Below are 22,040 nucleotides of genomic sequence, written 5' to 3'. Positions count from 1 at the left end.
ACACACTCAGGCCCAATTACTGGCAGACTTGGTAAATCAAGAACTCAGTTCAATAGAACCCATGTGACAAATCAAAGCAAGCTAAGAGAACTCAATAAGCAACACTTCATACAGCAATCTAAAGAAACACTTGAGAAACAAAGTCACTGATAACTCTGTGACCGGCCTACCAAAATTACTCCAAGCGCACATCCATGAATTATCCAGGTCACAAAAGTACCCAGAACAACATTAAAGAACCTCAGGCTTCACGTGTCTCAGTCATGCTCAGTTCATGATTAAACAATAAAAAAGACTGGGCAAAAATGGCATCCATGGGACAGTTCAGGAGAAAACCATTGCTGACCAAAGAGGCATTTGCTAAAACATATCTTGATGATCCCCAAGACTTGAAAGACTGGACAAATACTTTGTGGAATAATGAGACAAAAGTTTAACTTTTTGGAAGGTGTGTGCACCATTACTCTCTGGCATAAAACAGCATTTCAAAAAAGAAAAATAATACAGAAAGTAAAATATGTTGTGGTTGTGTGACGATCTGGTTTGGCCTGCTTTGCACAAACATCAATATACACGTGCATAATACAAATAGGACCATGAAAATAGGTCATTACACAACTACAAAAACTGCCATGTTTGCTAACCGTACTGCTCTTCTGGATATCTTGATTCCTGCATTCCTGTTTTTCAGCCTGTTAGAAATGATCATGGAGCTTCTGCATGTGCGCTCCAACAAAACAGTGCTTTTAATTATATTTTGTGAGTTAGATGTATCAGGGATCCTGCACAAAGTACTTCTGTGTGTGTTGATTGTATACATATATCTCCATGTACACGTGATAGCATTTAGTTTACATCACTCTGTTAATTAAGCTGGAGCTCGGAAAGAAAAGCGTCTGGACTTCCAGTTTCTTGAAGACGTTTCACCTCTCATCCAAAAAGCTTTTTCAGTTCTAAGAGCATAAAGAGTGATTCAAATGTTCTGTGAAGATATGAAATGAATGTTGAGAAGACAGGAAGTGAAAACAACCCCAAAAACCACAAACCACAGACAGAGTGCAAGGTAAAGCATAAAGTGGTCGACTATCTCCCTGAAAGATTTTTCACCCGACTTCCATGCATCATGCACGCTCTGCGAGGGTTTCTGCTCTTTCAAACTTTGACGCTTCTTAGACATAATGGTAAGATTTTATCCATTTCTTACAGATGTGCAAAAGGGTGTTGCTTTTAAATTTTGCACATTTGCTTTCAGCACTGGGGAGTCAAATCATAAAAGGTAGAAAGGCTGAGAAAAAGCAGATGATGTATATGGCATCAGTGCAAGACAACAATGGACATATATGTGGAGGTTTCCTTGTCAGTGAATATTTTGTAATGACTGCAGCGCACTGTGCTCCCAAGTAAGTAATCAAAACTCTTCATGCAACCTCAAATTCATCAAAACATAAACGTTCAATTTCTGTATTATCATTAATGTAGGAATCCTACAAGTGTTGTTCTGGGCACTCACAATCTCAAAAAGGTTGATGACACAATGAGATATGATGTGAAGATGTGCAAACATTCTTTTAAGGATGTTCTATCTGGAAATGATATCATGCTTCTCAAAGTAAGTAGATAACTCCTGAATCTCATAGACATGCATCTCTTAGGTCCTGTATCAGGTTTTTGCTGCATATGTTATGTTGTTATGTTGATGCTATATAGATAGATTTTGTTTTTGTTTTAGCCAAGTGTTGGCTAGTAGCTGTTTGACAGTCACCATGTTGGTGCACAAATACCATTTTATGCCTGTCAAACTGCATTATCCTCGTCACTGTTCAAAAAGAACTCTAAAAACCTGAAATGTTCTGAAAATGATGAGGTATAAGAACTGGATATGAAATGAATTTTATGCATTTCAGCAAGCCATGTGTGAAGCCTGGCTCCTTGGAAGCAAACTATAAAGAAATAAGTGGTGCCTCAACACTTTTACACAATACTGTAGTTTATTTTAAGTAACTGGCCCTGGATGTATTACTCATGGGAAAGCACATGAAAGAAAGAAAGTTCCTTATTGCTTGCCTTTTGCAATATATGTGATACAAAACAAACATGTTTTTATTTAGTTTAACAATGTGTTGCACATTAATAGGTATACTAAATGTTAGTGATGATTATGTATTGTAGTACATATTGATTATTCAACTGACCAGCTACACATGTGGACACTCTGTTATGGTTTGGATTTAAACCCTATTAAATTTGCCTTAAGTATTCTCTTTTCTATCTCATTCCTTATTTTCTGCCACTAGCTGTCCAGGAAAGCTCGCCTGGAAGGAAACAAAGTTATTAAGCCAATTAAACTTCCACATCCAAAAATTAATCTAAAGGAAAACAAAACCTGCAGTGTAGCTGGATGGGGGGCCATAAAAAGTAACGGTGAAAGTGTTGACGAGCTGCAAGTGGTGGATGTCCCCATCATTAACAAGGACAGGTGTCAGAGTGTTTGGCAGAATAGGCTTCCAGCTAAAGTTATTTGTGCAGGTGGATACTTTAAAAACAAAGGAATCTGTCAGGTAACTTTTTTTCTATCTACAACCTATGATAACGGTATTAACAAAAGATTGATGATTGATGGGCAAATCAAATAATAATATTTCCTCCTCACAGGGTGACTCTGGTGGCCCTCTGGTGTGTGACAATTTGGCAGTTGGTGTCGTTTCCTTTAACAACTACAAAATCTGTGACTATCCGAATGTCCCCAACGTTTATACAGACATATCAAAATTCCTTTCTTGGATCAAACCCATTCTTAAGAAAAAGAAATGCTACTAATCTCTGGCTGTCTTCCACAGTGCATCTTTTGTCCTACCTTCCTTCCCTGGGCTCCAACCAGTCATGATCATTTTGTTAGACCTCAATGAGAGTTTTTGCTGTAATCAGAGCTAGATTTTCACCATTAGGGGGCAGCGTTCAATTAACTTTTCACATCTGTCAGAAACAAGAAAATGGAGAGTTTGGTGTGAGATCAGAATAGTGTGTGTGGTGAGAACCATTTACTTACTGAAAGAAGGTTCTGGGTTTAAAGTTCCTTGTTGGCCAAGGTTTTCTCTCATAATTTACCGACACACTTGTTTGCTTAATTGATGCTTTTAGATTTTACAGTGAATGGTTTTCTGTCTCCTTGTGTTACGCCTGCAACCAACTTGCAGGCTGTCCAGGATGTACCTTCCCTCTCACACTATGATAGCCAACTCTTCCTTCTTGACACCAACCAACAGCACCTCCTCTGTGAGATTACTGCAGTATTTCATGTTTCAATATGAATATCATTTACATTCATTTCATGCAGAGAAATGTAATCCTGAGTCAAGATGTTCTGTTACACTGTCAGGTGTCAGGAATGATTAAATCTCTTTAAGCATTTTGGCATTACAGTGAGTCCAAAAGCAAAAAATAAAACCTGAAGCTTGAAACTGTATTTTCTCTTACTCATGTCATTTTCAAAACTTTTTTGGGGAACTTTGCTGTGGGAACATCCAAGGAACAGGCCAAAGGCTTTAGTTTTTTCCACTTTAAAAAGCAAAACATTGCTATAGATACAAAAAGAAAATTGCTTCAACCTAAGACCCGTGACGATAGCCAAAAAAAGTCTCAGAAAACATGGATCACATATGAGCCAAAATATAAAATGCCCTAATACTAAAACCATGCATATATGAATTCGGTATCTCAGTAATGTTTTAGTTCTGCACGCAGAACATGCAATATGTCTAACACCTTGTGAATATGCATGTATCTGCATTTGCTGCTGTACTTGTGGCTGTTTGTCTAAAGCAAGTTTTTTTAGTCAGCAACATTTTCTAGGCATTTATACATGTTCAATCAGATTGAAAGATGGGAGATAATATGACTCTTATCTGCTATATGCTATGGAGTAAATGTAACTGCACTAGTTATTAGCAAGCCATTGTTGTTTTAGTCATTAGCCAGTGTGAATGCAGTGTTTTCATCTCCGTGAGAATGCTGACATTATGACCGGTATCTGGTGACTGTGGTTTCTTTGATTCAAAAACAGTTTATTACACTAATCACATGTGTTTTGGTAGCTTTGGCCTATGCAAATGAATAATGTTGTTTCTTCTTATGCTCTTCATTTGAAAAAGTTGTCCATTTAAAATTAAGTTGTGATAGTAAACAATTTCTTTGAAGGTAAAAGGCGAGGTAAGAACTAAGAACATTCACTTTCTGATCTGATATCCAAGCTAGCCTGAAAATGTCTCTTCTGAGAAGTGATGTAAAAAAGAGAAGGCTCGTTAAAAACAACTTTTTTTACACCAATGTGTAAAAAGAAAAGCCAAAAACATCTTCTTCTGTTCCGCTATCGGTTTCTCTACTTAATCAATCTGCTGATTAACTCATCTGCTTATCAAAGGAACAGAAGCTGATTTTTTAAGACTGAAGAACACACTTAGATGTGGGCAGATCTTCGTGTCAGCCGGATAATGTACTCAGCCTCAATCAATTCTGTTTTATTCACAGCTTGTAAATAAACGTATTAAACCTTTCCCAATGCTCAGGGTGTGGGTCCATCCTTATGACAAAGTTACAGTGTGTAAAAACTTCACCTCTGGATGTCTGTTTACTTAATCTCTCGAAATTCCAGTGCATAATTTTATCTATGGTGGTTGCTGTAGGACAAACGTTTTAAACAGTCAAGAAAGAACAAAAACATTTAATATAGGATACATTCCAGAAATCCTTCCCATTGTCTTTTCCTGACCTCTTGTCCTTGAGCTGGGTATGAGAAGTAATAAGAACTTAGGAAAAGAGAAGAACGGTGAGCTGAGAATCTGAATGACCTTACACTAGTCTCCTTAACAACGTGGCAAAGTACAAGGGATACAGCCTTAAGAGATTCAGCATGTGGACAAGGGTGACAAGAGTGAAATCAGTTCTTATCTAAGAATGACAATTATGGATGACATTTGGATGAGGTAAGGTAATGACTTAGCATTTGACATGGACTTTTTAAATTCAGAAATACAGACCTCTGCTGAAAGCTTTATCAGACATTTCAGTGAGCTAAATTGTTGAATAGCATCTTCTAATGGCTGAACAGCAGACACTCTGTCCACAGGCCAATGAGATTTGAACTATACAGCAATAGATTATATGCATCATGTACTACAGCTAAAGATTTTATAGGAAAACAAATGCAAAATAATAATATAGTCAGACTAGTAGTACAAAGACTAAATGCATGAGAAATCAGCAAATGTGTGTGCAAAGAACAGTTTACGTACATGTTCTACAAGCAATAGCTTATCTGGATCCTGTAGTGTCTGCGGTTCATCTAGTTTGCTGCAGATCTCAAAGATAATGCCATTCAGCTGTGTCAAGCCTGGCATCTGCCTTCTTTACTTGTGAGTATAGTTAAACTACAGGTCAATCAATGTATGTGAAAAACCAGAGGAGAGAAAAGCCAAAAATCTTGGAATAAACAAATTTTAAACACATTGTAGTTTGCTTCCACATATAATGTCTATATGTTGCCAGTACACACTATACTATAAGGCTTTTTGTCAGTTTTCAACCATTACATAACCAAGATAACCTTGAAGACCTTGGTGGATGCAAAATTTATTGTTGACTTGACTCCAATGACGTGCATTGCTTCCGTTAAGTCATATCTTAGCCATTTATGTGTAAATGGAAAACCAATGAGTCTGATGATAGACCTGAAGCAGGAAACTGGTTTCTGTGCTTCGTCATTGAAAGATGCAGAAAATAAGAGAAAAAAGCAAAGAAGAAAGTCACAAAAGTCACTGGCAATGATGTATAATCCAAAATAGCCACTTAATCATACTGACAAAGTTTGATTTCCACAGTAAAGTCTTTACATCTGAGTTTCCACTCGTTAAAAGTATCCAAAGTCACTTGATTTGTACCTACAGTTGACCAGGAGGCCAAAAAGGATATTGAATGAAACAAATCGGGAGGCCTAAAGTGTCTTAAATTTCAAATGTTAAACTAAAAATAAGCAGCAAATAATGATGGACGAGCATGTCTGTCCTTCAGACTGATGTGGCACTATGATTATGATCATGCAACACAAGTGTGCAAACTTAACTTGAACAAAGGATGTGGTTAGAAATCAAAATATTGTAGATAATAATCATACTTACCAGCAAAACAGACTGTTTCGCAAAAGGTTCATCTTTTGTGTTTCGAGTGAACACAAAGAAAAACAGGAGCAATAGAGACCAAAACAAAGAACTAACAGTTCAGGAGGCCAAAAGTGTGGCCACTGGCGAAGACAGAGCAATTTTGGAAGCTGACCAGGAGGCCAGCAATGAAGGCGGAGCAGATCTGGGTCTGGAGGCTGACAATGATGACAAAAACCATCGGGCGACAGGACTGGAGGCCGATGGTGGCCGCAAAGATTGCACCCCCCAGGAGGTCAACGGAGACCCTTGAGTGAAGCAGGTCCAGACTGTGCAGTGACCACTGACTCGAGAGGAGTCCAGACCACTGGCTTGGGCGAAGCAGGACCAGACAGTACGGAAACCTATGACGCAACAGGACCAGACGGTGCAGGCTGGGGGTGTGTGTGGCACAAAGCAGGTTCAGGCTGCCCTTCAGACTTGTGCTGAAAGGGAACCAGTGGCTTGAGTTCAGGTTCTATTGATGTGAAGCAGTGCAGAGTCCGATGCCAAAAGATGTCAAAAGTCTTAGAAACTTTGGACAGAATATGAGCCAAAATAAAATAATGAAAAATAATGCAAACAATAAATAAATATCAATAGAGTGTTGCAGTTTTAACCCACATGCAATATGTATAAAACTTTGTATATATATGTGAGTATCTGTATTATTATTATTAGGCACAGTGGTTAGCACTGTTGCCGCACAGCAAGAAGGTCCTGAGTTCAATTCCACCATCAGGCCAGGGTCTTTCTGTGTGGAGTTTGCATGTTCTCCCCATGTTTGCGTGGGTTCTCTCCGGGTACTCTGGCTTCCTCCCACTGTCCAAAGACATGCACTTAGTGGGGATAGGTTAATTGGTTAATCCAAATTGCCCATAGCTGTGAATGTGAGTGCAAATGGTTGTCTGTCTCTGTGTGTTGGCCCTGCGACAGACTGGCGACCTGTCCAGGGTGTACCCCGCCTCTCGCCCTATGACAGCTGGGATAGGCTCCAGCGCCCCCCGCGACCCTGAAAAGGATAAGCGGACGCGAATGGATGGATGGATGGATGGATGTATTATTATTAATATTATTTTTTATTATGCTGTATTTCTTTGATGTGCATGTGGTTGTTTGTTGAAAGTCAGACTTAACAGCAACATTTTATAGCCAGTTAAACTTGATGTGTTCAGTTAGCATGTTAACAGATGAGCGATAATGCTCGACTCTTATCTATATGTATCAGTTGCTGTTTTACTTATTAATAGCGTGAATGCAGTAGTTTTATTGCTGTAACTGACAACAATGAAATTCATAAATTTGGTAATTGTGATTTCCCTGATTGAAAAACAATTCATCACAGAATTCAAATGTGGTTCAGCAGCTTTGATCTATTCCAGCGAATAATGGTGGGGTTTTTTTTTAGTTATTTGTTTAGGAAAATCCTCAATATAAATACCAGTTGTGATTGAATTGAAAGTCCTTATTGTCATTATACAAATTATAACAAGATTTAAAACAGCTCCATAGTGCACATGTGCTTAGCGCATTCTAAAAAACTATACAATAATATAACAATAAATATAATATAAATACACAGCACCAAGTAACAGAAACAGACCGCCAGAGAACGATGATACAGTCAGTGCAGATACTGAAGTGCAAATTACGTTTGTGCAAGTTTTAGTTGAGTATGGTGATATCTTTGGGGAAGAAGCTATCCCTGAGTCTGTTTGTTCTGGCCTGTAAGGATCTGAAGCGCCTGCCAGAGGGTAGTAGGTTAAAAAGATGGTAGCCGGGGTGGGTATTGCCCTTCAAGATGTTTCTGGCCCTGCTGAGACAACGGGAGTTATAGATGGCAGACAAGGATGATTTTTTGCGCTGTGTTTACCACCCTCTGCAGTCTCTTCCTGTCTGCAGCTGGCATGCCACACTGTCACTGCATAGGTGAGCAGGCTCTCGATGGTGGATCTGTAGAAGGTCACCAGCAGCAGGGTGTTTAGTTGCTCTTGTGATGGTGTAGTATCCACAAAGTTAAAACTCAGTTAAAAAATATTGTTTTGCAAAGGTGAGACTTTAAAAAGGTATCGTAATTACACTGTTTCTGTATTGTGTTACACTTTCACTTTCTGAGCTGATATGTAAGCTTGCCTGGGAAAGAAAGCACACAAAATTTGGCTCCTTAAAAAAGTTGTTTGATCAGCATTTGGTCATCGGATGTAAGGTTTTTTTTCTTGGTTTTATGCATCCATAATAAAACACAAAAAAGACATTCGCAACATTTCTCACATTTCTCAAAGTGGGGGTGGCTTGGGTGGGTGAAAAGGATGTGGTTCAAAGTCAAAATGAGAGTGATTATTATCATACTTATCAACAAGGCAAAACACCCTATAAAAAGGTCTCCTTGATGCTCCTACCAGAAACAGTTCACCGTTTGGCTAACATCATGCACGGTCTGCAAAAACTTCTACTGTTCCATCTTCTTGCATGCCTCGGTAAGAACTGCAAGTCTTTGTTATCAATTTCCAACCATTTGTTGGGACATTAACTTAATTTTGGTTTTACTTTTTTAGGGCATGGAAGTGATATTATACATGGGGAAAAGGCAGCAAAGAACTCAATGCTTTATATGGCCTCAGTGCAGAACAAACATGGTCATATGTGCGGAGGATTTCTCATCGCTGAAGACTTTGTGGTCACTGCTGCACACTGTGACAATGAGTAAGTAAGTTGTAAGTAATCCAACGTCTTTTGTGGTCAGTACGCTTTTATAAAATGTACTGACCAAGTCTCATTGATTACTTCTTCAGGAACCTTACACACGTTGTTCTTGGAAGCCACAATCTCAACGACCATCATGAAAAAATAGAGATTAAAAAATCCATCAAGTTTGAAAATTATAGAAATGTTCAATATGGTGATGACATCATGCTCCTTAAAGTATGTACATATTCATAGTTGTAACAGTTTCACATGAATTATAAGACCCTATATTTGTGGCGTTATAATTCAAATTTCATCACAGCAAAAGGGTTACTGTTTGAAAACAGACATTTCAAATTTCCATTTCATGTTGTGTGTCTTCAGTTATCTAGGAAAGTTCAGCTAGACCGCACAGCAAGGATAATTCAGCTTCCACATGCTGAAATAAAACTACAAGAAAATGAAGTGTGCCAGGTGGCTGGATGGGGTTTCACTGAAAATTACACTCTACCTAATGAGCTGAGAGTGGTGAACGTTCTTGTCATTCAACATCAAATCTGTAAGGAAAACTGGCCTGATCTTCCTAACAAAGTTATCTGTGCAGGTGGCTATGGAACAAATACAGGATTCTGTCAGGTATGTTTTCTGTCTCTTCAATATATACTAATTAGATTTTGCAAAATATATAAAACACTTAATATAAACTGACAAAATTAAAATATGTCCTCCTCACAGGGAGATTCCGGTGGTCCTCTGGTCTGCAATGGGTTCGCAGTTGGTGTTGTTTCTTTCAACAAAAATTTAAACTGCAAATACCCAGATGTACCCAATGTCTATACGGACATCTCAAAATACCGTCAATGGATCGACAAGATTCTCAGAGGTGTAATTTAAGCATTCCTGATTGCTCTGTCGATGTAACCAAAAGTGAAAATTAAAAAGATTCTGCTACTTCGCTCTGTCAAGCTGACCTAATTGAATTCAAAGCTCCTTATCACTTTATTCTGTCACCATGGATTCTTTCAATTACAGCAAGTGTTGATGTTCAAGTTATCTTTTATTACAATGTTCTAAATGTATTTTATGACCATGGGATGTAGATAACTTGTAACTTTATATGTTTCTGTGCTTGTAATTCTGCTGGCGTGCTGTCTGTACTGTTGTTTGACCCCCAAAGTTAAATAAGCAAATGAAAACAGCATGGTTGTGTGCACCTCATTTTATTTCAGATTTCCACAACAAACTTGGTGTCAAAAATAGAATCCCATTCCTGTTTGTATTCAGGGTCTATAGGAGACTTGAGCATGCTAGATAAAATTAGACAATTGTGAGCATGGCTAACACATCTGGTAAAGAAACCCCCAGTGAACAGGAAGCTTTCATGTTTACGAATGGGGTTTATGGGAAAAATATGGAAATTGAGCTATCAGCGTTTGGGTAAAACATTTCCACAAAGAGGAACATTGAGCTTGATGCAGCTAATAGATCATAAATCATAAAGTAAAAGAAAAAAAGCCAAGAAATAATTAAAAGAGTAATAAATAAACAAAAGTGTAATCACAAGTTGTGAAACACAAAAAGGGGAAATGACACCTGATTTAATTTTTTTCACTATCAATTGGGAAGCACTCAAGTACCCCTGTTAATTCCAGTGCTCCTCCTACATCTGAATAATTCCCTGAAGGTGTACAAACGAGTATTAGGGCCACAATAAGAAAAAATAATTGAGAAAAAAGTTGAAATAGTATTTCAAGAAAAAAGTTTAAATGTGGAGACTACAGATTACAAACTGCCATGGTTGCTATATCCTCTGAGTGAAATTGTACTTCAGAATCGGTTTTGGTAACAGGAAGGAAATGATTTCTCTATTAGCATGTAAACACAATGTGGTGATCAGTATAAGAACATTGATAAGATGGTGCAGAAAACTGCATCTGGATGGAAAAACACACAATTGTTGAAGAATGAATTTGCACACAAGAAAATGGCTTGTAATGGACAGACAGAAAGGTTATCGATAGTTACATCTATAAATGCAAGGGGATGTATGCTGTATGACAAAACGGCTGATCAATTTGTTTCAATAACTCGCCTAAACAAGGCATTTTATAGAGGGTATAGCAGCCGTAGCAGTATGTCTTTGGACAACAAGGGTAATCCTCACATTTCAACCTTTTTTTTCGAAATACATTTTTGACTCTAATCTCAAAATTCTGACTTTATTCTCAAAATAATCAAAGGCATTTTTTTTTAATGTTGTTCTAATATCTAGTGAAAATGTGCATAGTAATGAGGCCTAAACAACACAGACTGTATCTATATAACATAGAGACCATCTATGCTCACAGTCATCCTCTCTGAATTCAAACCTCCAAGCTTTGCATCCAGACCTCAGTCATTTGCACACTCATGTGTCATCTGATTGCAGTCAACATGTCAAGATATTTATCAGGTAAAAAAAAACAACTAAAGATTTCTTCCCATTTGTGTAAACCTATGGCTCTCCAAAAATTACTTTTCACTGACTTGCTGTATGAATCTTTCCTCTGAGTCTAAAATAATATCTTTCCAATCAAATGTTTGCATTTCCAATACGTCTATACAAGGAAGATTAAAATCACTTTCACCTCTCCCCACTGCATTCTCAAAATGGCTTCTGGCTAGTGTCTGTCTTATTATATTGAAATTGCAAATCTTTTCATACAATTTCCAGAAAACCATCCCACTTTCCAAAGTGAAAACTCTTTTTATAAGTATGCAGTTCACAGAATTGATGAAGCCATGTAAGAACTATGTCTTTGCTACCTGGTTTGGGACTGTGAGCTGCTGATTCGATTTCAATTCAATTTCATTTAAGCAGCACCAAACAACAACAACAGTTGCCTCAAGGCGCTTTATATTGTAAGGTAGACCCTACAATAATGCATGAGGGCCAGCCATCTGCCGTGACCTTGGGGTGAGGGGAGGAAGACAGGATGAAAGACATGCTGTGGAAGAGGGACACAGATTGATAACAAGTGTGATTCAATGCAGAGAGGTCTATTAATACATAGTGAGTGAGAAAGGTGACTGAAGAAGAAATACTCATGCATCATGGGAATTCCCCAGCAGCCTACACCTATTGCAGCATAGCTAAGGGAGGATTCAGGGTCACCCCTGAATCCTCAAATGGACTGATTACACTCTTATGTTCGAACTTGCTTTTCCACATGGCTAGACTGTGGCTTGCACAGAAGTCTAAAAACAAAACACTGCTCAGATCAGATCCGGGAGGCCATTCCTGCCGATCACACCCCTCCAGGTCTCACTGTCATTGCCCACATGAGCATTGATGTCTGCCAGCAGGACAACAGAGTCCCCAGGTGGATCACCCTCCAGCACGCCACACAGGGACTCCAAGAAGGCTGGGTACTCTGGACCTCCATTCAGTGCACAAGCGCAGATGACAGTCAGGGCCTGTTCCCCAACCTGAAGGCCCAGGGAACAAACCCTCTCGTCCACTGGGAGAAACCCCAACGTACAGGCAGCAAGCCGAGGGGATAATAGGATACCCACCCCAGCCCGCCGCCTTTCACCAGGGGCAACTCCAGACTGAGACAGAGTCCACCCTCTATCCAGGAGACTGGCTAGAGAGCCCAAGCTGTGGTTTGAGGTGAGTGCTCTCTGTTTCAGGAAATAACTGCCATCCTTAATCAACACAGGATTTTTTGAACTGTCAGGTTTGCAGACAACATGGCACATATGAGGAATGGGAATTCTTCATGTGTGCAGGAAATTTAGGGAACACTTATAGTTGATGTCTTAATTATGCAAATAGCTACTATGAAGTTGATGCTTCCTGTTCTGTCAGACAGAAAACAACTATTTGTATCAAGTTACATCACATTGTCTGAAATAAAATCATTATAATAAAGTTAAATACGTATATTTTTAGATAAAATCTTTAAGTATCATATATAAGATAATATTTCGAAGTCACAAAGGTAAAACTCTTTAAAATGTCATACCAAATGTAGGTCAAATGAATAAACTATAGATCTAAAAAAGAAAAATACATTTGTTCAATGTTCTCTAGGAAAAAATGAGGATCCTTTTTGTCGCTGGACTTTCACAACCAGAGAACCGGCCTGAAGAAACCTGTTACGAAGCTTTTAAAAGTCAGCATTTTCCAAGTTTTAGAAATGTTATCAGTGAGTATTTACTGAAGCTGTCTCCACTGATTGAGCAGCAGCGCCCTCTGCGGTTTGTGTGTAGAAGCGAAAAAGCTTACAGCACCTGGTATTCCCAGGCGGTCTCCCATCCAAGTACTGACCAGGCCCGACCCTGCTTAGCTTCCGAGATCAGACGAGTTCGGGCGTGTTCAGGGTGGTATGGCCGTAAGCGACGGAGACACTATATAAAAGACCTTTAATAGGTGGCAAATACACAGTTCAATAAACGTTATTGTGATACATTTCATATGTTACAGCGAAAAGATGCAAACCTTCGTTATTAACTGTAGCTTCAACATTGATCTGCGAAAAAATGCTTTTCCTGCAGTAACATCTGGATAATAACACATGTTAGTTTATTAATTACAGCACAGTACAAGTGATAGAATGCATTTAAAGCATCATGTCAGCAACAGTCCTACCTTTGCTTCGTATGGTTCAGTTTCCCAGTAATGTCCCTTAAAAATGCAAGGTCAAGTGTCCACTCATGATGGGAGTCATGACGTGCCCAAAGCCGATCACCTTTGCACATAACGTCTGCTGGTGAATGATGCAGTGGTAATGCATAAAGTTTGGGAACTCTGTGTCACCTTTACAGTGAGCGATGAATCCTGTATGTCTGACGATCATAGCAGGAGCTCCGTCGGTAGTCAGCGATACCAGCTTTTCCAAAGGTACCTTTTTCTCCGCGAAAAACTCCTTCACCGTGTTAAAGATGTCAACTCCACTCCTAGTTGTCTTTAGCGGCAGTAGTGTCAGAAGTTCTTCTGATTTTCCTCCCACCAAGTTTCCGGGTGCCAGTGTGTGGCCGTTACTAAGCAACCGCGAGTTAGCAGCAGCAAGATAGAGGAAGAAAGCTACCAAAATCAAGCCTCTGAATTTAAGATGTTATTCTGTATCTCTGGATAATTATTCAGATTTCTGGCTCTGCTTCTTCACTGTTGCTTAATTTCGGTTTACCAGCGATAAGCAAGGCAACAAAACGATGTCAACACAAGAGCAACAAGCTAACATCGGCAAAGTCCTCAGCTTTCTTCAGGAATGGGACCGCGGTGACATGAGGGTCCGCGGTCGCATGTTGAGCACTTTTGTGACTCAAAACACGGGGAAGACGTTTTATGAGCTGGAGCTGGAGTTTGCGCAGGTCGCCAGTCTCTTCCTAGCTCGACTTACCACATGGATGAAGCTCACGTATCCTTTATTCAGCCGTGGTCTAGGAAAACTGTTAGTTTTGGACATATATTTTTTGTACAGCTCAAAAAACGTGTCCTGGGTGGGGTGTAAATATTTCCAAATAGTAGTGGGATTCGTGTTTCCTTGCGTAAGTCCTGCAGGATTTATTTTGAAGACTTAAATGAGGCTTAATTTAAGTCTACTGCTGGTTAAACCTGCACGGGTTTGGGACTATCTTGATTTTGAGGGGCCTGCATAACATGTGAAAACAACACATTTAAATCATAAAACATATTTTTTGTTATACACATACAGCCAAATGGTGCTGAATATATTCTAGCATAAAATATCAGAATAAAGTTTTCAGAATGTGCCTGCAACTGGACAACCCTTTACTAATACTTCAGTTACATGTTAGGCACCTTCCTGGGACTTCAGCTGAAAGCACTTGGGATTTTCCTGTCTGCTTCTTGTCAGTAAGTGACCCAAAATGCGGGACTGTAATCTGCAAAAATATCTTTAGGCCAACAGATGTTTTCTTTCAATAAACCATCTTTCTGATTTGATCAGTGATCAGTATCTGATGAACTTCCTGGAGGATGGGGGAGCTCTCACTCTGCTGGACATTTTGAGCCACTCTCAGAGCAAAGATGATGACAAGGCCGGAGCCATCAAACTTCTACTCACTGTCTCAAAAGCAGGTCGCAAGTACAAGGAGATCATCTGTGAAAGTCACGGTAAATTTCACATTTGTCTGTGGCATATGTAAATTTATTTTAGATTTTAAATCAGATTTTAAAACAGCCTACAATATAGTTTATTTTATCAGTAATGCTTCTTTTGCTTTGTTTCCAGGTGTTAAAGTCATAGGCGAGTGCCTGTTCACATCAAACAGAGATGAAACCAAAGAGGCAGCGTCGGTCCTTTTGGAGTCCCTGTCCCACGGAAATCCCAGATATCAGGACCAAGTCTACAAATTTCTGATTACCTGCATGACTTGTAGCTCACCTAAATCCCTGCAGCTTATTCTGCACACCTTATGTATCATCCAGGTGAAGCCAGCCACCTGTCAGTGTGCCCCAGAATGGCTGTGGCTACAATGTAGCTTGCCATCACCAGTGTGTGAATGTGTGTGTGAATGGGTGGATGACTGGTTGTGTAAAGCGCTTTGGAGTCCTTAGGGACTAGTAAAGTGCTATACAAATACAGGCCATTTTACAGAGTATGCACAAAGCTGTATGTTACTGCAGTCAGTCTGTATGTTGCAGAACTGATTTTTAACATTTTTTCTTTTGCAGCGAAAAATGAAAACAGCCCATTACAGCATTGTAGAGCCTCTGCTTAACACACTCAGATCCCTACACCTGGAAGTTCAGGATGAAGGTAAGCTGACACGCTAATTTTTAAATTTATCCTGAAATTTCTTTGTATCCTGTGAAATAACAAATCATTCCATTAGCCATTGTGATTGTGGATGAAAAATTGCGATCCTGTTATTATTAATCAGCTTTTCTGGTTTTGTCTCTTTATATCTTTGACAGCCATTAAACTCATCTTAGACCTGAAGCATTATGATGTGAAGGCAGTTCTACTGACTGGTTTGGTGGCTCTACTGAGGCCTATTAAAGAAAAAGAACACCAGCATCAAATCAGCAAAGGTGACATTAGAGTTTGGTTGTGCGCTGTGAAAGCCTTTAATATACACCTCTTTCTTTTGACCAATTATGGCTGCCTTTTCATATTTTAAATGGTGCCTTTCTGCAGTTTGTGATACAGTTACACAACCCATCAGTGAATGTGTTATAATTTTGTAAATGAGCCCTAACTTGTCACAGTCATTTTCATAAAATGTTTTATTGACAACCTTATACAATCTTGTCAGAATCAGAGATGACTGAGATGACTGGATCTTTCCCTGTACTTGTACAGCAAGCTGCTGCAGCTAAAACAATACGGTATGGAGTCCAAATAACCTCCTCAATCACAGTATAACACAAACTCAGTTAAACTTCTGGGATATCTCTCTGTCCAGTTAGCAAACAGAACATAATGTGAATTGTTCAAAACCATGATGGCTTTGCAGGTGGTTGCCAAAGACCATTGCTATCATGCCGTGCTCATGGAGCGTCATGTGGATGTTATGACCAAACCTTTAGAAACAAATCACACACTCATTTACATACATACATACTTATATCTTCTCTAACATTTGCATTACACACCCACAGAAACTCAATGAGGACAGTATAAACAAAAATCCTGAGTTGTTCACGATAGATGCAAGGGGAACAACTCAAGGTTTGGTATCTTGCCCAAGGATACTTTGACTGTAGTAGCCAGGTGCTCAAACCATTAACCTTTGAATTAGTAGACAACCTGCTCTACCTCCTAAACCCCAGCTGCAGTGACAAAGTCATAAGCTAAAAGAAAAACTAGAGAAAAATCTGTCAGGAGGGATAAGAAGAGAACAATGGTTTATAGTCACCACCTGCAAAACTATTTCCTTTTTGGCAGGTGTCGTGTTGTTGCCTTGTTACCACTTTCTTTGGTAGCAAAAAGGGTGATTTAGAGTGACAGTGGTTTATACTTCCCAGTAAATAGATTGAGATGCATGAAGCTAAACTGACTTTTTAGGCCATGGTTTGATAAAACCATGACATAACATTTTATTCATGGCAGTGTGATAGCTTTATATGTTGTAATAAAGTAGCTATCTTTAGCTGCTCCCATGTCACAAGGGTTCACAATAGCCAGTAGCTCCCCATGTTTGATTTGGCAGTTTTATGCCCGATGTCCTTTCTGCATTTTAATGATGTTCAATATTTGTTAAAGGCTGCTGGCTGAGGAAGATCAAGAGCTTTCTCGTGAGCTGCTCTCTCTTGGAGTGATCCAGCATCTTCTGCACACTATGGGCAACAGAGAACATCCTGATGGCCAAATACAAGCCAGTCTAACATTAGAGGTACTTCAGTGTGTGTGTGTCTTCTCAAAAAAGCAGGCTGATGACACCTATGATGATTTCTCACAACCATTTGGTACAAATAAAAAAAAATACTATAAAGCGCTTCAGCCTTCTATTTTAAGACTTCACTTTTTTTTGTTCTTTACTTTTTCTTTTCAGCAGAATAGGACATATTCACAGTTGTAACCCAACTGCTTTTTGAGAGCTTCATTACCTCATGCTTGAATGTGGTCCTGTCAGCAATCTACTAATGCATGTCTACAAAGCAGGACAGTTAAAGTAATTATGTCTTGCCCAATTTTCAACTGTTTTTAGATGGTTTGAGTTTCTGTTACTGTTCTGATAGAATTTTCTGATTACTTATGGGTTTTCTTATCACTGCTTCTTGGTCCCCACTGCCTCCACCCTCTTTAAGAAAAATGTGTAAGCAGTAATTTGCAATTATTGTGTTCCAGTTTTTTTTCTTTTGCATTAAATTAGAACCAGAAAGTGCCAGCCTTGTAATTAAGTGGAAACAGAGGCTGCTTTTCTTGAAGTTGGGCTGTTTGTAAAAATGTGTTTGGTTCATCTCCGTTTCTCATTTGTTTTGGTTTTGCATCTGTAGAAAGAAACATTAATTCAGACATATGAATATCAGCTTCTGGTGTCTGCTTTCATCTCTGTGTAGTACTTTGTCGTCTCCTTCCCTGTTGTTGAGGACCAAGTGCAGAGAGTGATGGGCAGCGCTCTGTTTGCAGAGTTCAAAGTAAGCGATAACCTAAGTTAAAGGTGCATTGCTCCAAGTCAGTACCAACAAATATAATCACAATCTTTCTACAGAACAAAGCTGACACTGTATACATGAACATGAATGAAACAGAAGCAGAAATGCTGCTAACAAATCAGATTAACATGTCACAAGGTAATGATTTTACTGTTTTATTTGACAGCTGATTATTTTCCTATATTTCCTGTACTATGTGAAACTAATTGTATTCTTTTTCTTTTTTCAGTTTTAAATGGTAACAAGTCTGACAGCTGACCAGAGGAAAAATCGTTTCATAAACGGATATAAATAAGGTTTTTAGAAATGTTTGTATTAATACCTATAACCTGTTCTACCATTTGTTTTTGTATTAAGAAAAAATATTCTATCTATCACTAGAAAAATGGGAAGTTCAGTCATTTATATTAATATAGCGAGAAATGGCTCGGACAATGGAAGCTCTGTCATAGTTTTGGGGCTTCTTCTCAAATAAATACAAATAAATAAATAAATTTGCAATTTATATGTGTTTGAGGTGTGTGCGCACACACACACACACGCGTGTGTATACTCGCTTGAGTCAAATTTGAGGTCGCACTTTTTAACTCCCACCCTTTGGGGACACCGGTTTCTGTTTGGTTTAGAAGCAGGCTGACAACTGAATTTTACACCTCCAAATCCACAGAAATAAAATAAATCACTTGAGATTTTCATTTCATTAAGCAATATTTCTTCATACAGTATTTTTACCTTCCTATTGGGGACTGGGAATGTTTAATGTCCCCTTTGGTGTCTTCAGTGATAAACCAACACAGATAAACCATTTTGTGCCACTTTTGAGGACCGTACTTCCCTTTGGGGTCTTAAGCAATACACAGATACACTAACTATTTTACTTCAGTTTGGGGGATATTACTTCCCTAAAGGCAAGTCCTTCAAAGTAAGTACAATAAAATGTAAGGTTACAATTTAACTACCCAATCTAAAAATAATCATTTTGCAATTAAGTATGTTAATTTGACAACATCCAAGGGATTTGAAAGAACTTAAAATATAGGTGTCTGTGAAGATTCTCAGTCATCCAAAGAAAAGCGTCTGGACTTCTTTGAGTTGCTTGAAGACGTTTCACCTTTCATCCGAGAAGCTTCTTCAGTTCTAAGGGTCAAATGGTGGAGAGTCATTGTGAAACCTGGCCCCACCCTATCATGTGATTTCCTGAGGTCAGACGGCCCAGGATGTGAGCGTTAAGGCGTCTGGGAAGGGATCTCAAAACTGGATTATAGATGGCAGACAGTTGGTGTTGTAAACCAACGCACACACACACACACACACATGCAGACGCACGAAACACCTACACTGATACGCCCTCACTATCACCCTCCCTACCCCGGATCCAACGCCTCCTCCCATGCTTACCTCCCATCCGATGTGGACACCAGATCAGCTGGAGGCGCAATCGAAGATTGCAGCAGTGATGTTTGTGTATTGTATGTACGGTTGGCAAGGTCTGTCATCTCGGTTGTGGGCAACTGCAACTGACAAATAAAGGCTATCTCATCATCATCATCATCATCTTTGATGTTTGATTGAGTCCAGCATCGAGTTTCCACACTGTGTAATAAACACTGGATTTCCTGCACATTTCAGTAGTTGTTCTGAAGAGGTGAAAATTTCCATGTGTTGTTCAAAGACAGGAAAGCTGTTTTGTCTTGTTTCTTGTGCAATATTAAACACAAGATTTGCCCGAGCTCATATTTCATTACACATTAAACTCATGACCAATGTCCTGTGGTGATCAAATGAAAGTTAAGGCTGCTAGTGTCAGGGTTGGTTGATGGAGGACCCAAATGCAGAACGTTCTAAACACAGAAAGTGTGTTTATTTACAAAACGCTATGAAACAGTGCCAACAATCCACAGTGTGTTCCCAATTCCCAGGCCTTGATTCCTTTCCTTGATATGTGGTAAAGTTTTGTCCTCCTTGGTGCCTATGTACACAGTGTGCTGCTCCCGTCACATGTTTCCACATTTAACCTAGAAACGAGAGATGCCACATTTAGTACAGTCCTATCCACCGTCCACTACTCTCTTAAGTAGGGCTCCTTGATAGACACACACACAAACACACACACACTCACTCCAACTTTTACACAGGGAAGCGAGGGAACAGGAGCAGATCACACCAACAAACAACCATAAGCATTCCAGAAGACAAATGAAACTAATAATTATTCATCAAACCCCAAAATAACAGACCCAGGCCCATGACAGTTCGAAATCTTAGCATACAGTGTTTATATGATGCATACTGTTATTTTAATATCTATTGTAAACTAGGGCAATGAGAACTTTTTTCCTTATCTGCTGCAGTGGCTGATTAAGAAGCGTGGGACAATACTATCAACTACTGCCTGAGATTGAGATAATTACTTTACAGCATGGCTGGGATGACAGATTGCACTGGATACTGTGAGGATTTCAGTCCCATTTGTTGAACTACTTCTTGAAAACAATAATTAACTAATGTGGTTTCAACTGTAAGAAAGGCCTCTCCAGATGTTGTCCTGGTGGTGGAAGAGGCCAAGGAACTCTTCTGGGAATCGATCAAAGAGTGCAGGGAGATTTCTAAATACCAAGTATGCATATTGAGAAACAGCCAAGCGTAGCCAACGCCTGTTGCTTTGGCGTGGTTTAAACAATGCCTAAGATAAAATGTTATTATAATAATAATAATAATAATAATAACTTTTTATTTTATTATCATTTAAAATATTTAGGAGCTTTAGTAAGAGTATAATCGAGCACATTTCATTTAGTTTTCCTGGGAAGGCCAACTAATTTGATTTGTAAGTTTCAGACTTAATAACTGGGACCACTTTAGTTTTACTTTGTAAAGCACGTGGACACAACTTTTTTAAAAAAGTACGAGTCGTTTTCGTATTTATGTACAAACAATTAAATAAGGTACTGAATTACAGTTTGAACATTTCGGTAGCCTATCCTTTTTAAATTAAAAGGCCTCGATGCTTCACAATGCTTCTGTTAGACATCTGGAGAAACGTCTTGTGTGTTAGCCACAGAGTTTTCCACTGGTTACGTACTACAGCGGGGACTGTATTAACAAGGACTGAGGACTGTGTTATTGGCCATATTATTTCAGTAGGATAAATGATGTATGGGTCCCCTCTAGTGTCCAAGAAACATATTACTCGTATAGATGACCAAAATTTTCTTTGAAACTGTGCATGCGGAAAGAGGAAAAATAATAACAATACCACTGATGTGAAAATATATTTAAAATATTTATTTGAATAAAAGTTAAGATCTCTACTTGTTTGTGAAACCACCCAACGCACCGGACAGTGCACTAAAGATGTGAAGAAGAGCGTGCAGATAGGGTGGAGTGGGTTTAGACGAGGATAGCAGCAAGAGAGAAAAAGTCTCACAAGTGAGACCTGCGATGATGTTTGGTTTGGAGACTGTGGCACTAACAGAAAGACTGGAGGCGGAGCTGGAGGTGACAGTATGAAGGTACCAGGCAGGAGCTAAAGAGGGAAACCTGGGATTGCAGTAGGAGATTCATGGATGCAGTGAAGGAGGATTGCTGTGACAGAGGATGCTAGGGATAGGGTGAGATAATCCGCTGTGGCGAAACCCTAAAGGGAGAAGGTTTGCTCATGAAAGAGCCTCACATCGGTGGCTTGGTTTAATCTGTTTCAAAAAGCATATCATGAACCAGACAGCAGGCGGAGTTGCTGACCTGGAGGAGGAGCCTGTTACTGCATGGGCTGGCTGTGTGAACTCTTCACCTATGTCACATTTACAAGACTGGTCTATAAAATCTAAATGACCTTACAACTCTGTAATAACACTTGGACAAAGTCATATAATTTCTGATGTCGTGTTACTCCTAAAGCTTAGGCATGTGGAAGCCCTGGCTAATAGAATATTAAATATGTATGACTTCAGTCTGTAGATATGTGCATAGTAAACATATTTATAGTGGTACAGTTATTAAGGAGAGAAGTGCTGATTTCATGCAGCTACATGAAAGTTAACCTCCCTTTATCGCGTTTG

At 39.1% G+C, this 22,040-nt stretch overlaps 3 protein-coding genes and 1 non-coding gene across 6 annotated transcripts; 3 read left to right on the top strand and 1 right to left on the bottom strand.

The window, feature by feature from the left end:
- The first annotated feature begins 510 nt into the window (after positions 1-510).
- On the top strand, positions 511-3,463 carry LOC146680061 (duodenase-1-like). Its single transcript, XM_085449996.1, has 5 exons — positions 511-1,181; positions 1,253-1,400; positions 1,480-1,609; positions 2,295-2,558; positions 2,653-3,463. Exons 1-5 carry the CDS (start codon positions 998-1,000, stop codon positions 2,815-2,817), a joined length of 891 nt encoding a protein of 296 aa, XP_085306122.1. The 5' UTR covers positions 511-997; the 3' UTR covers positions 2,818-3,463.
- Positions 3,464-8,480: 5,017 nt separating this feature from the next.
- Positions 8,481-10,072, top strand: LOC146680060 (mast cell protease 8-like). Its single transcript, XM_085449062.1, has 5 exons — positions 8,481-8,665; positions 8,744-8,891; positions 8,981-9,110; positions 9,258-9,509; positions 9,609-10,072. Exons 1-5 carry the CDS (start codon positions 8,578-8,580, stop codon positions 9,765-9,767), a joined length of 777 nt encoding a protein of 258 aa, XP_085305188.1. The 5' UTR covers positions 8,481-8,577; the 3' UTR covers positions 9,768-10,072.
- A 3,064-nt stretch (positions 10,073-13,136) lies between these two features.
- LOC146680059 (5S ribosomal RNA) lies at positions 13,137-13,255 on the bottom strand. The gene has a single exon (XR_014918344.1). It is a non-coding gene; the product is annotated as a 5S ribosomal RNA (ribosomal RNA).
- A 395-nt stretch (positions 13,256-13,650) lies between these two features.
- On the top strand, positions 13,651-18,460 carry armh1 (armadillo like helical domain containing 1). Of its 3 annotated transcripts, none has more exons than XM_085449209.1 (11): positions 13,651-13,758; positions 14,676-14,733; positions 14,828-14,994; positions 15,113-15,309; positions 15,556-15,640; positions 15,799-15,915; positions 16,140-16,212; positions 17,090-17,219; positions 17,887-17,964; positions 18,039-18,120; positions 18,212-18,460. In XM_085449209.1, the coding sequence occupies exons 1-11, from the start codon at positions 13,689-13,691 to the stop codon at positions 18,238-18,240; spliced, it is 1,086 nt and encodes a 361-aa protein (XP_085305335.1). In that variant the 5' UTR covers positions 13,651-13,688; the 3' UTR covers positions 18,241-18,460. The 3 variants fall into 3 exon arrangements, with proteins under 3 accessions (XP_085305335.1, XP_085305333.1, XP_085305334.1); XM_085449207.1 differs by lacking the exon at positions 13,651-13,758 and adding an exon at positions 13,931-14,275 and having other exon boundaries at positions 14,665-14,733; XM_085449208.1 differs by lacking the exons at positions 13,651-13,758; positions 18,039-18,120 and adding an exon at positions 13,931-14,275 and having other exon boundaries at positions 14,665-14,733.
- The last annotated feature ends 3,580 nt before the right edge of the window (positions 18,461-22,040 follow it).

The sequence above is a fragment of the Copadichromis virginalis genome, linkage group LG23 (genome assembly GCF_057382275.1).
Source record: "Copadichromis virginalis isolate Kocher_CV1m ecotype Utaka linkage group LG23, C_Virginalis_male_GT1.1, whole genome shotgun sequence".
Lineage (NCBI taxonomy): Eukaryota > Metazoa > Chordata > Actinopteri > Cichliformes > Cichlidae > Copadichromis > Copadichromis virginalis.
Note: the sequence above shows the minus strand (reverse complement) of the source record. Positions and strands in the feature narration are given on the sequence as shown.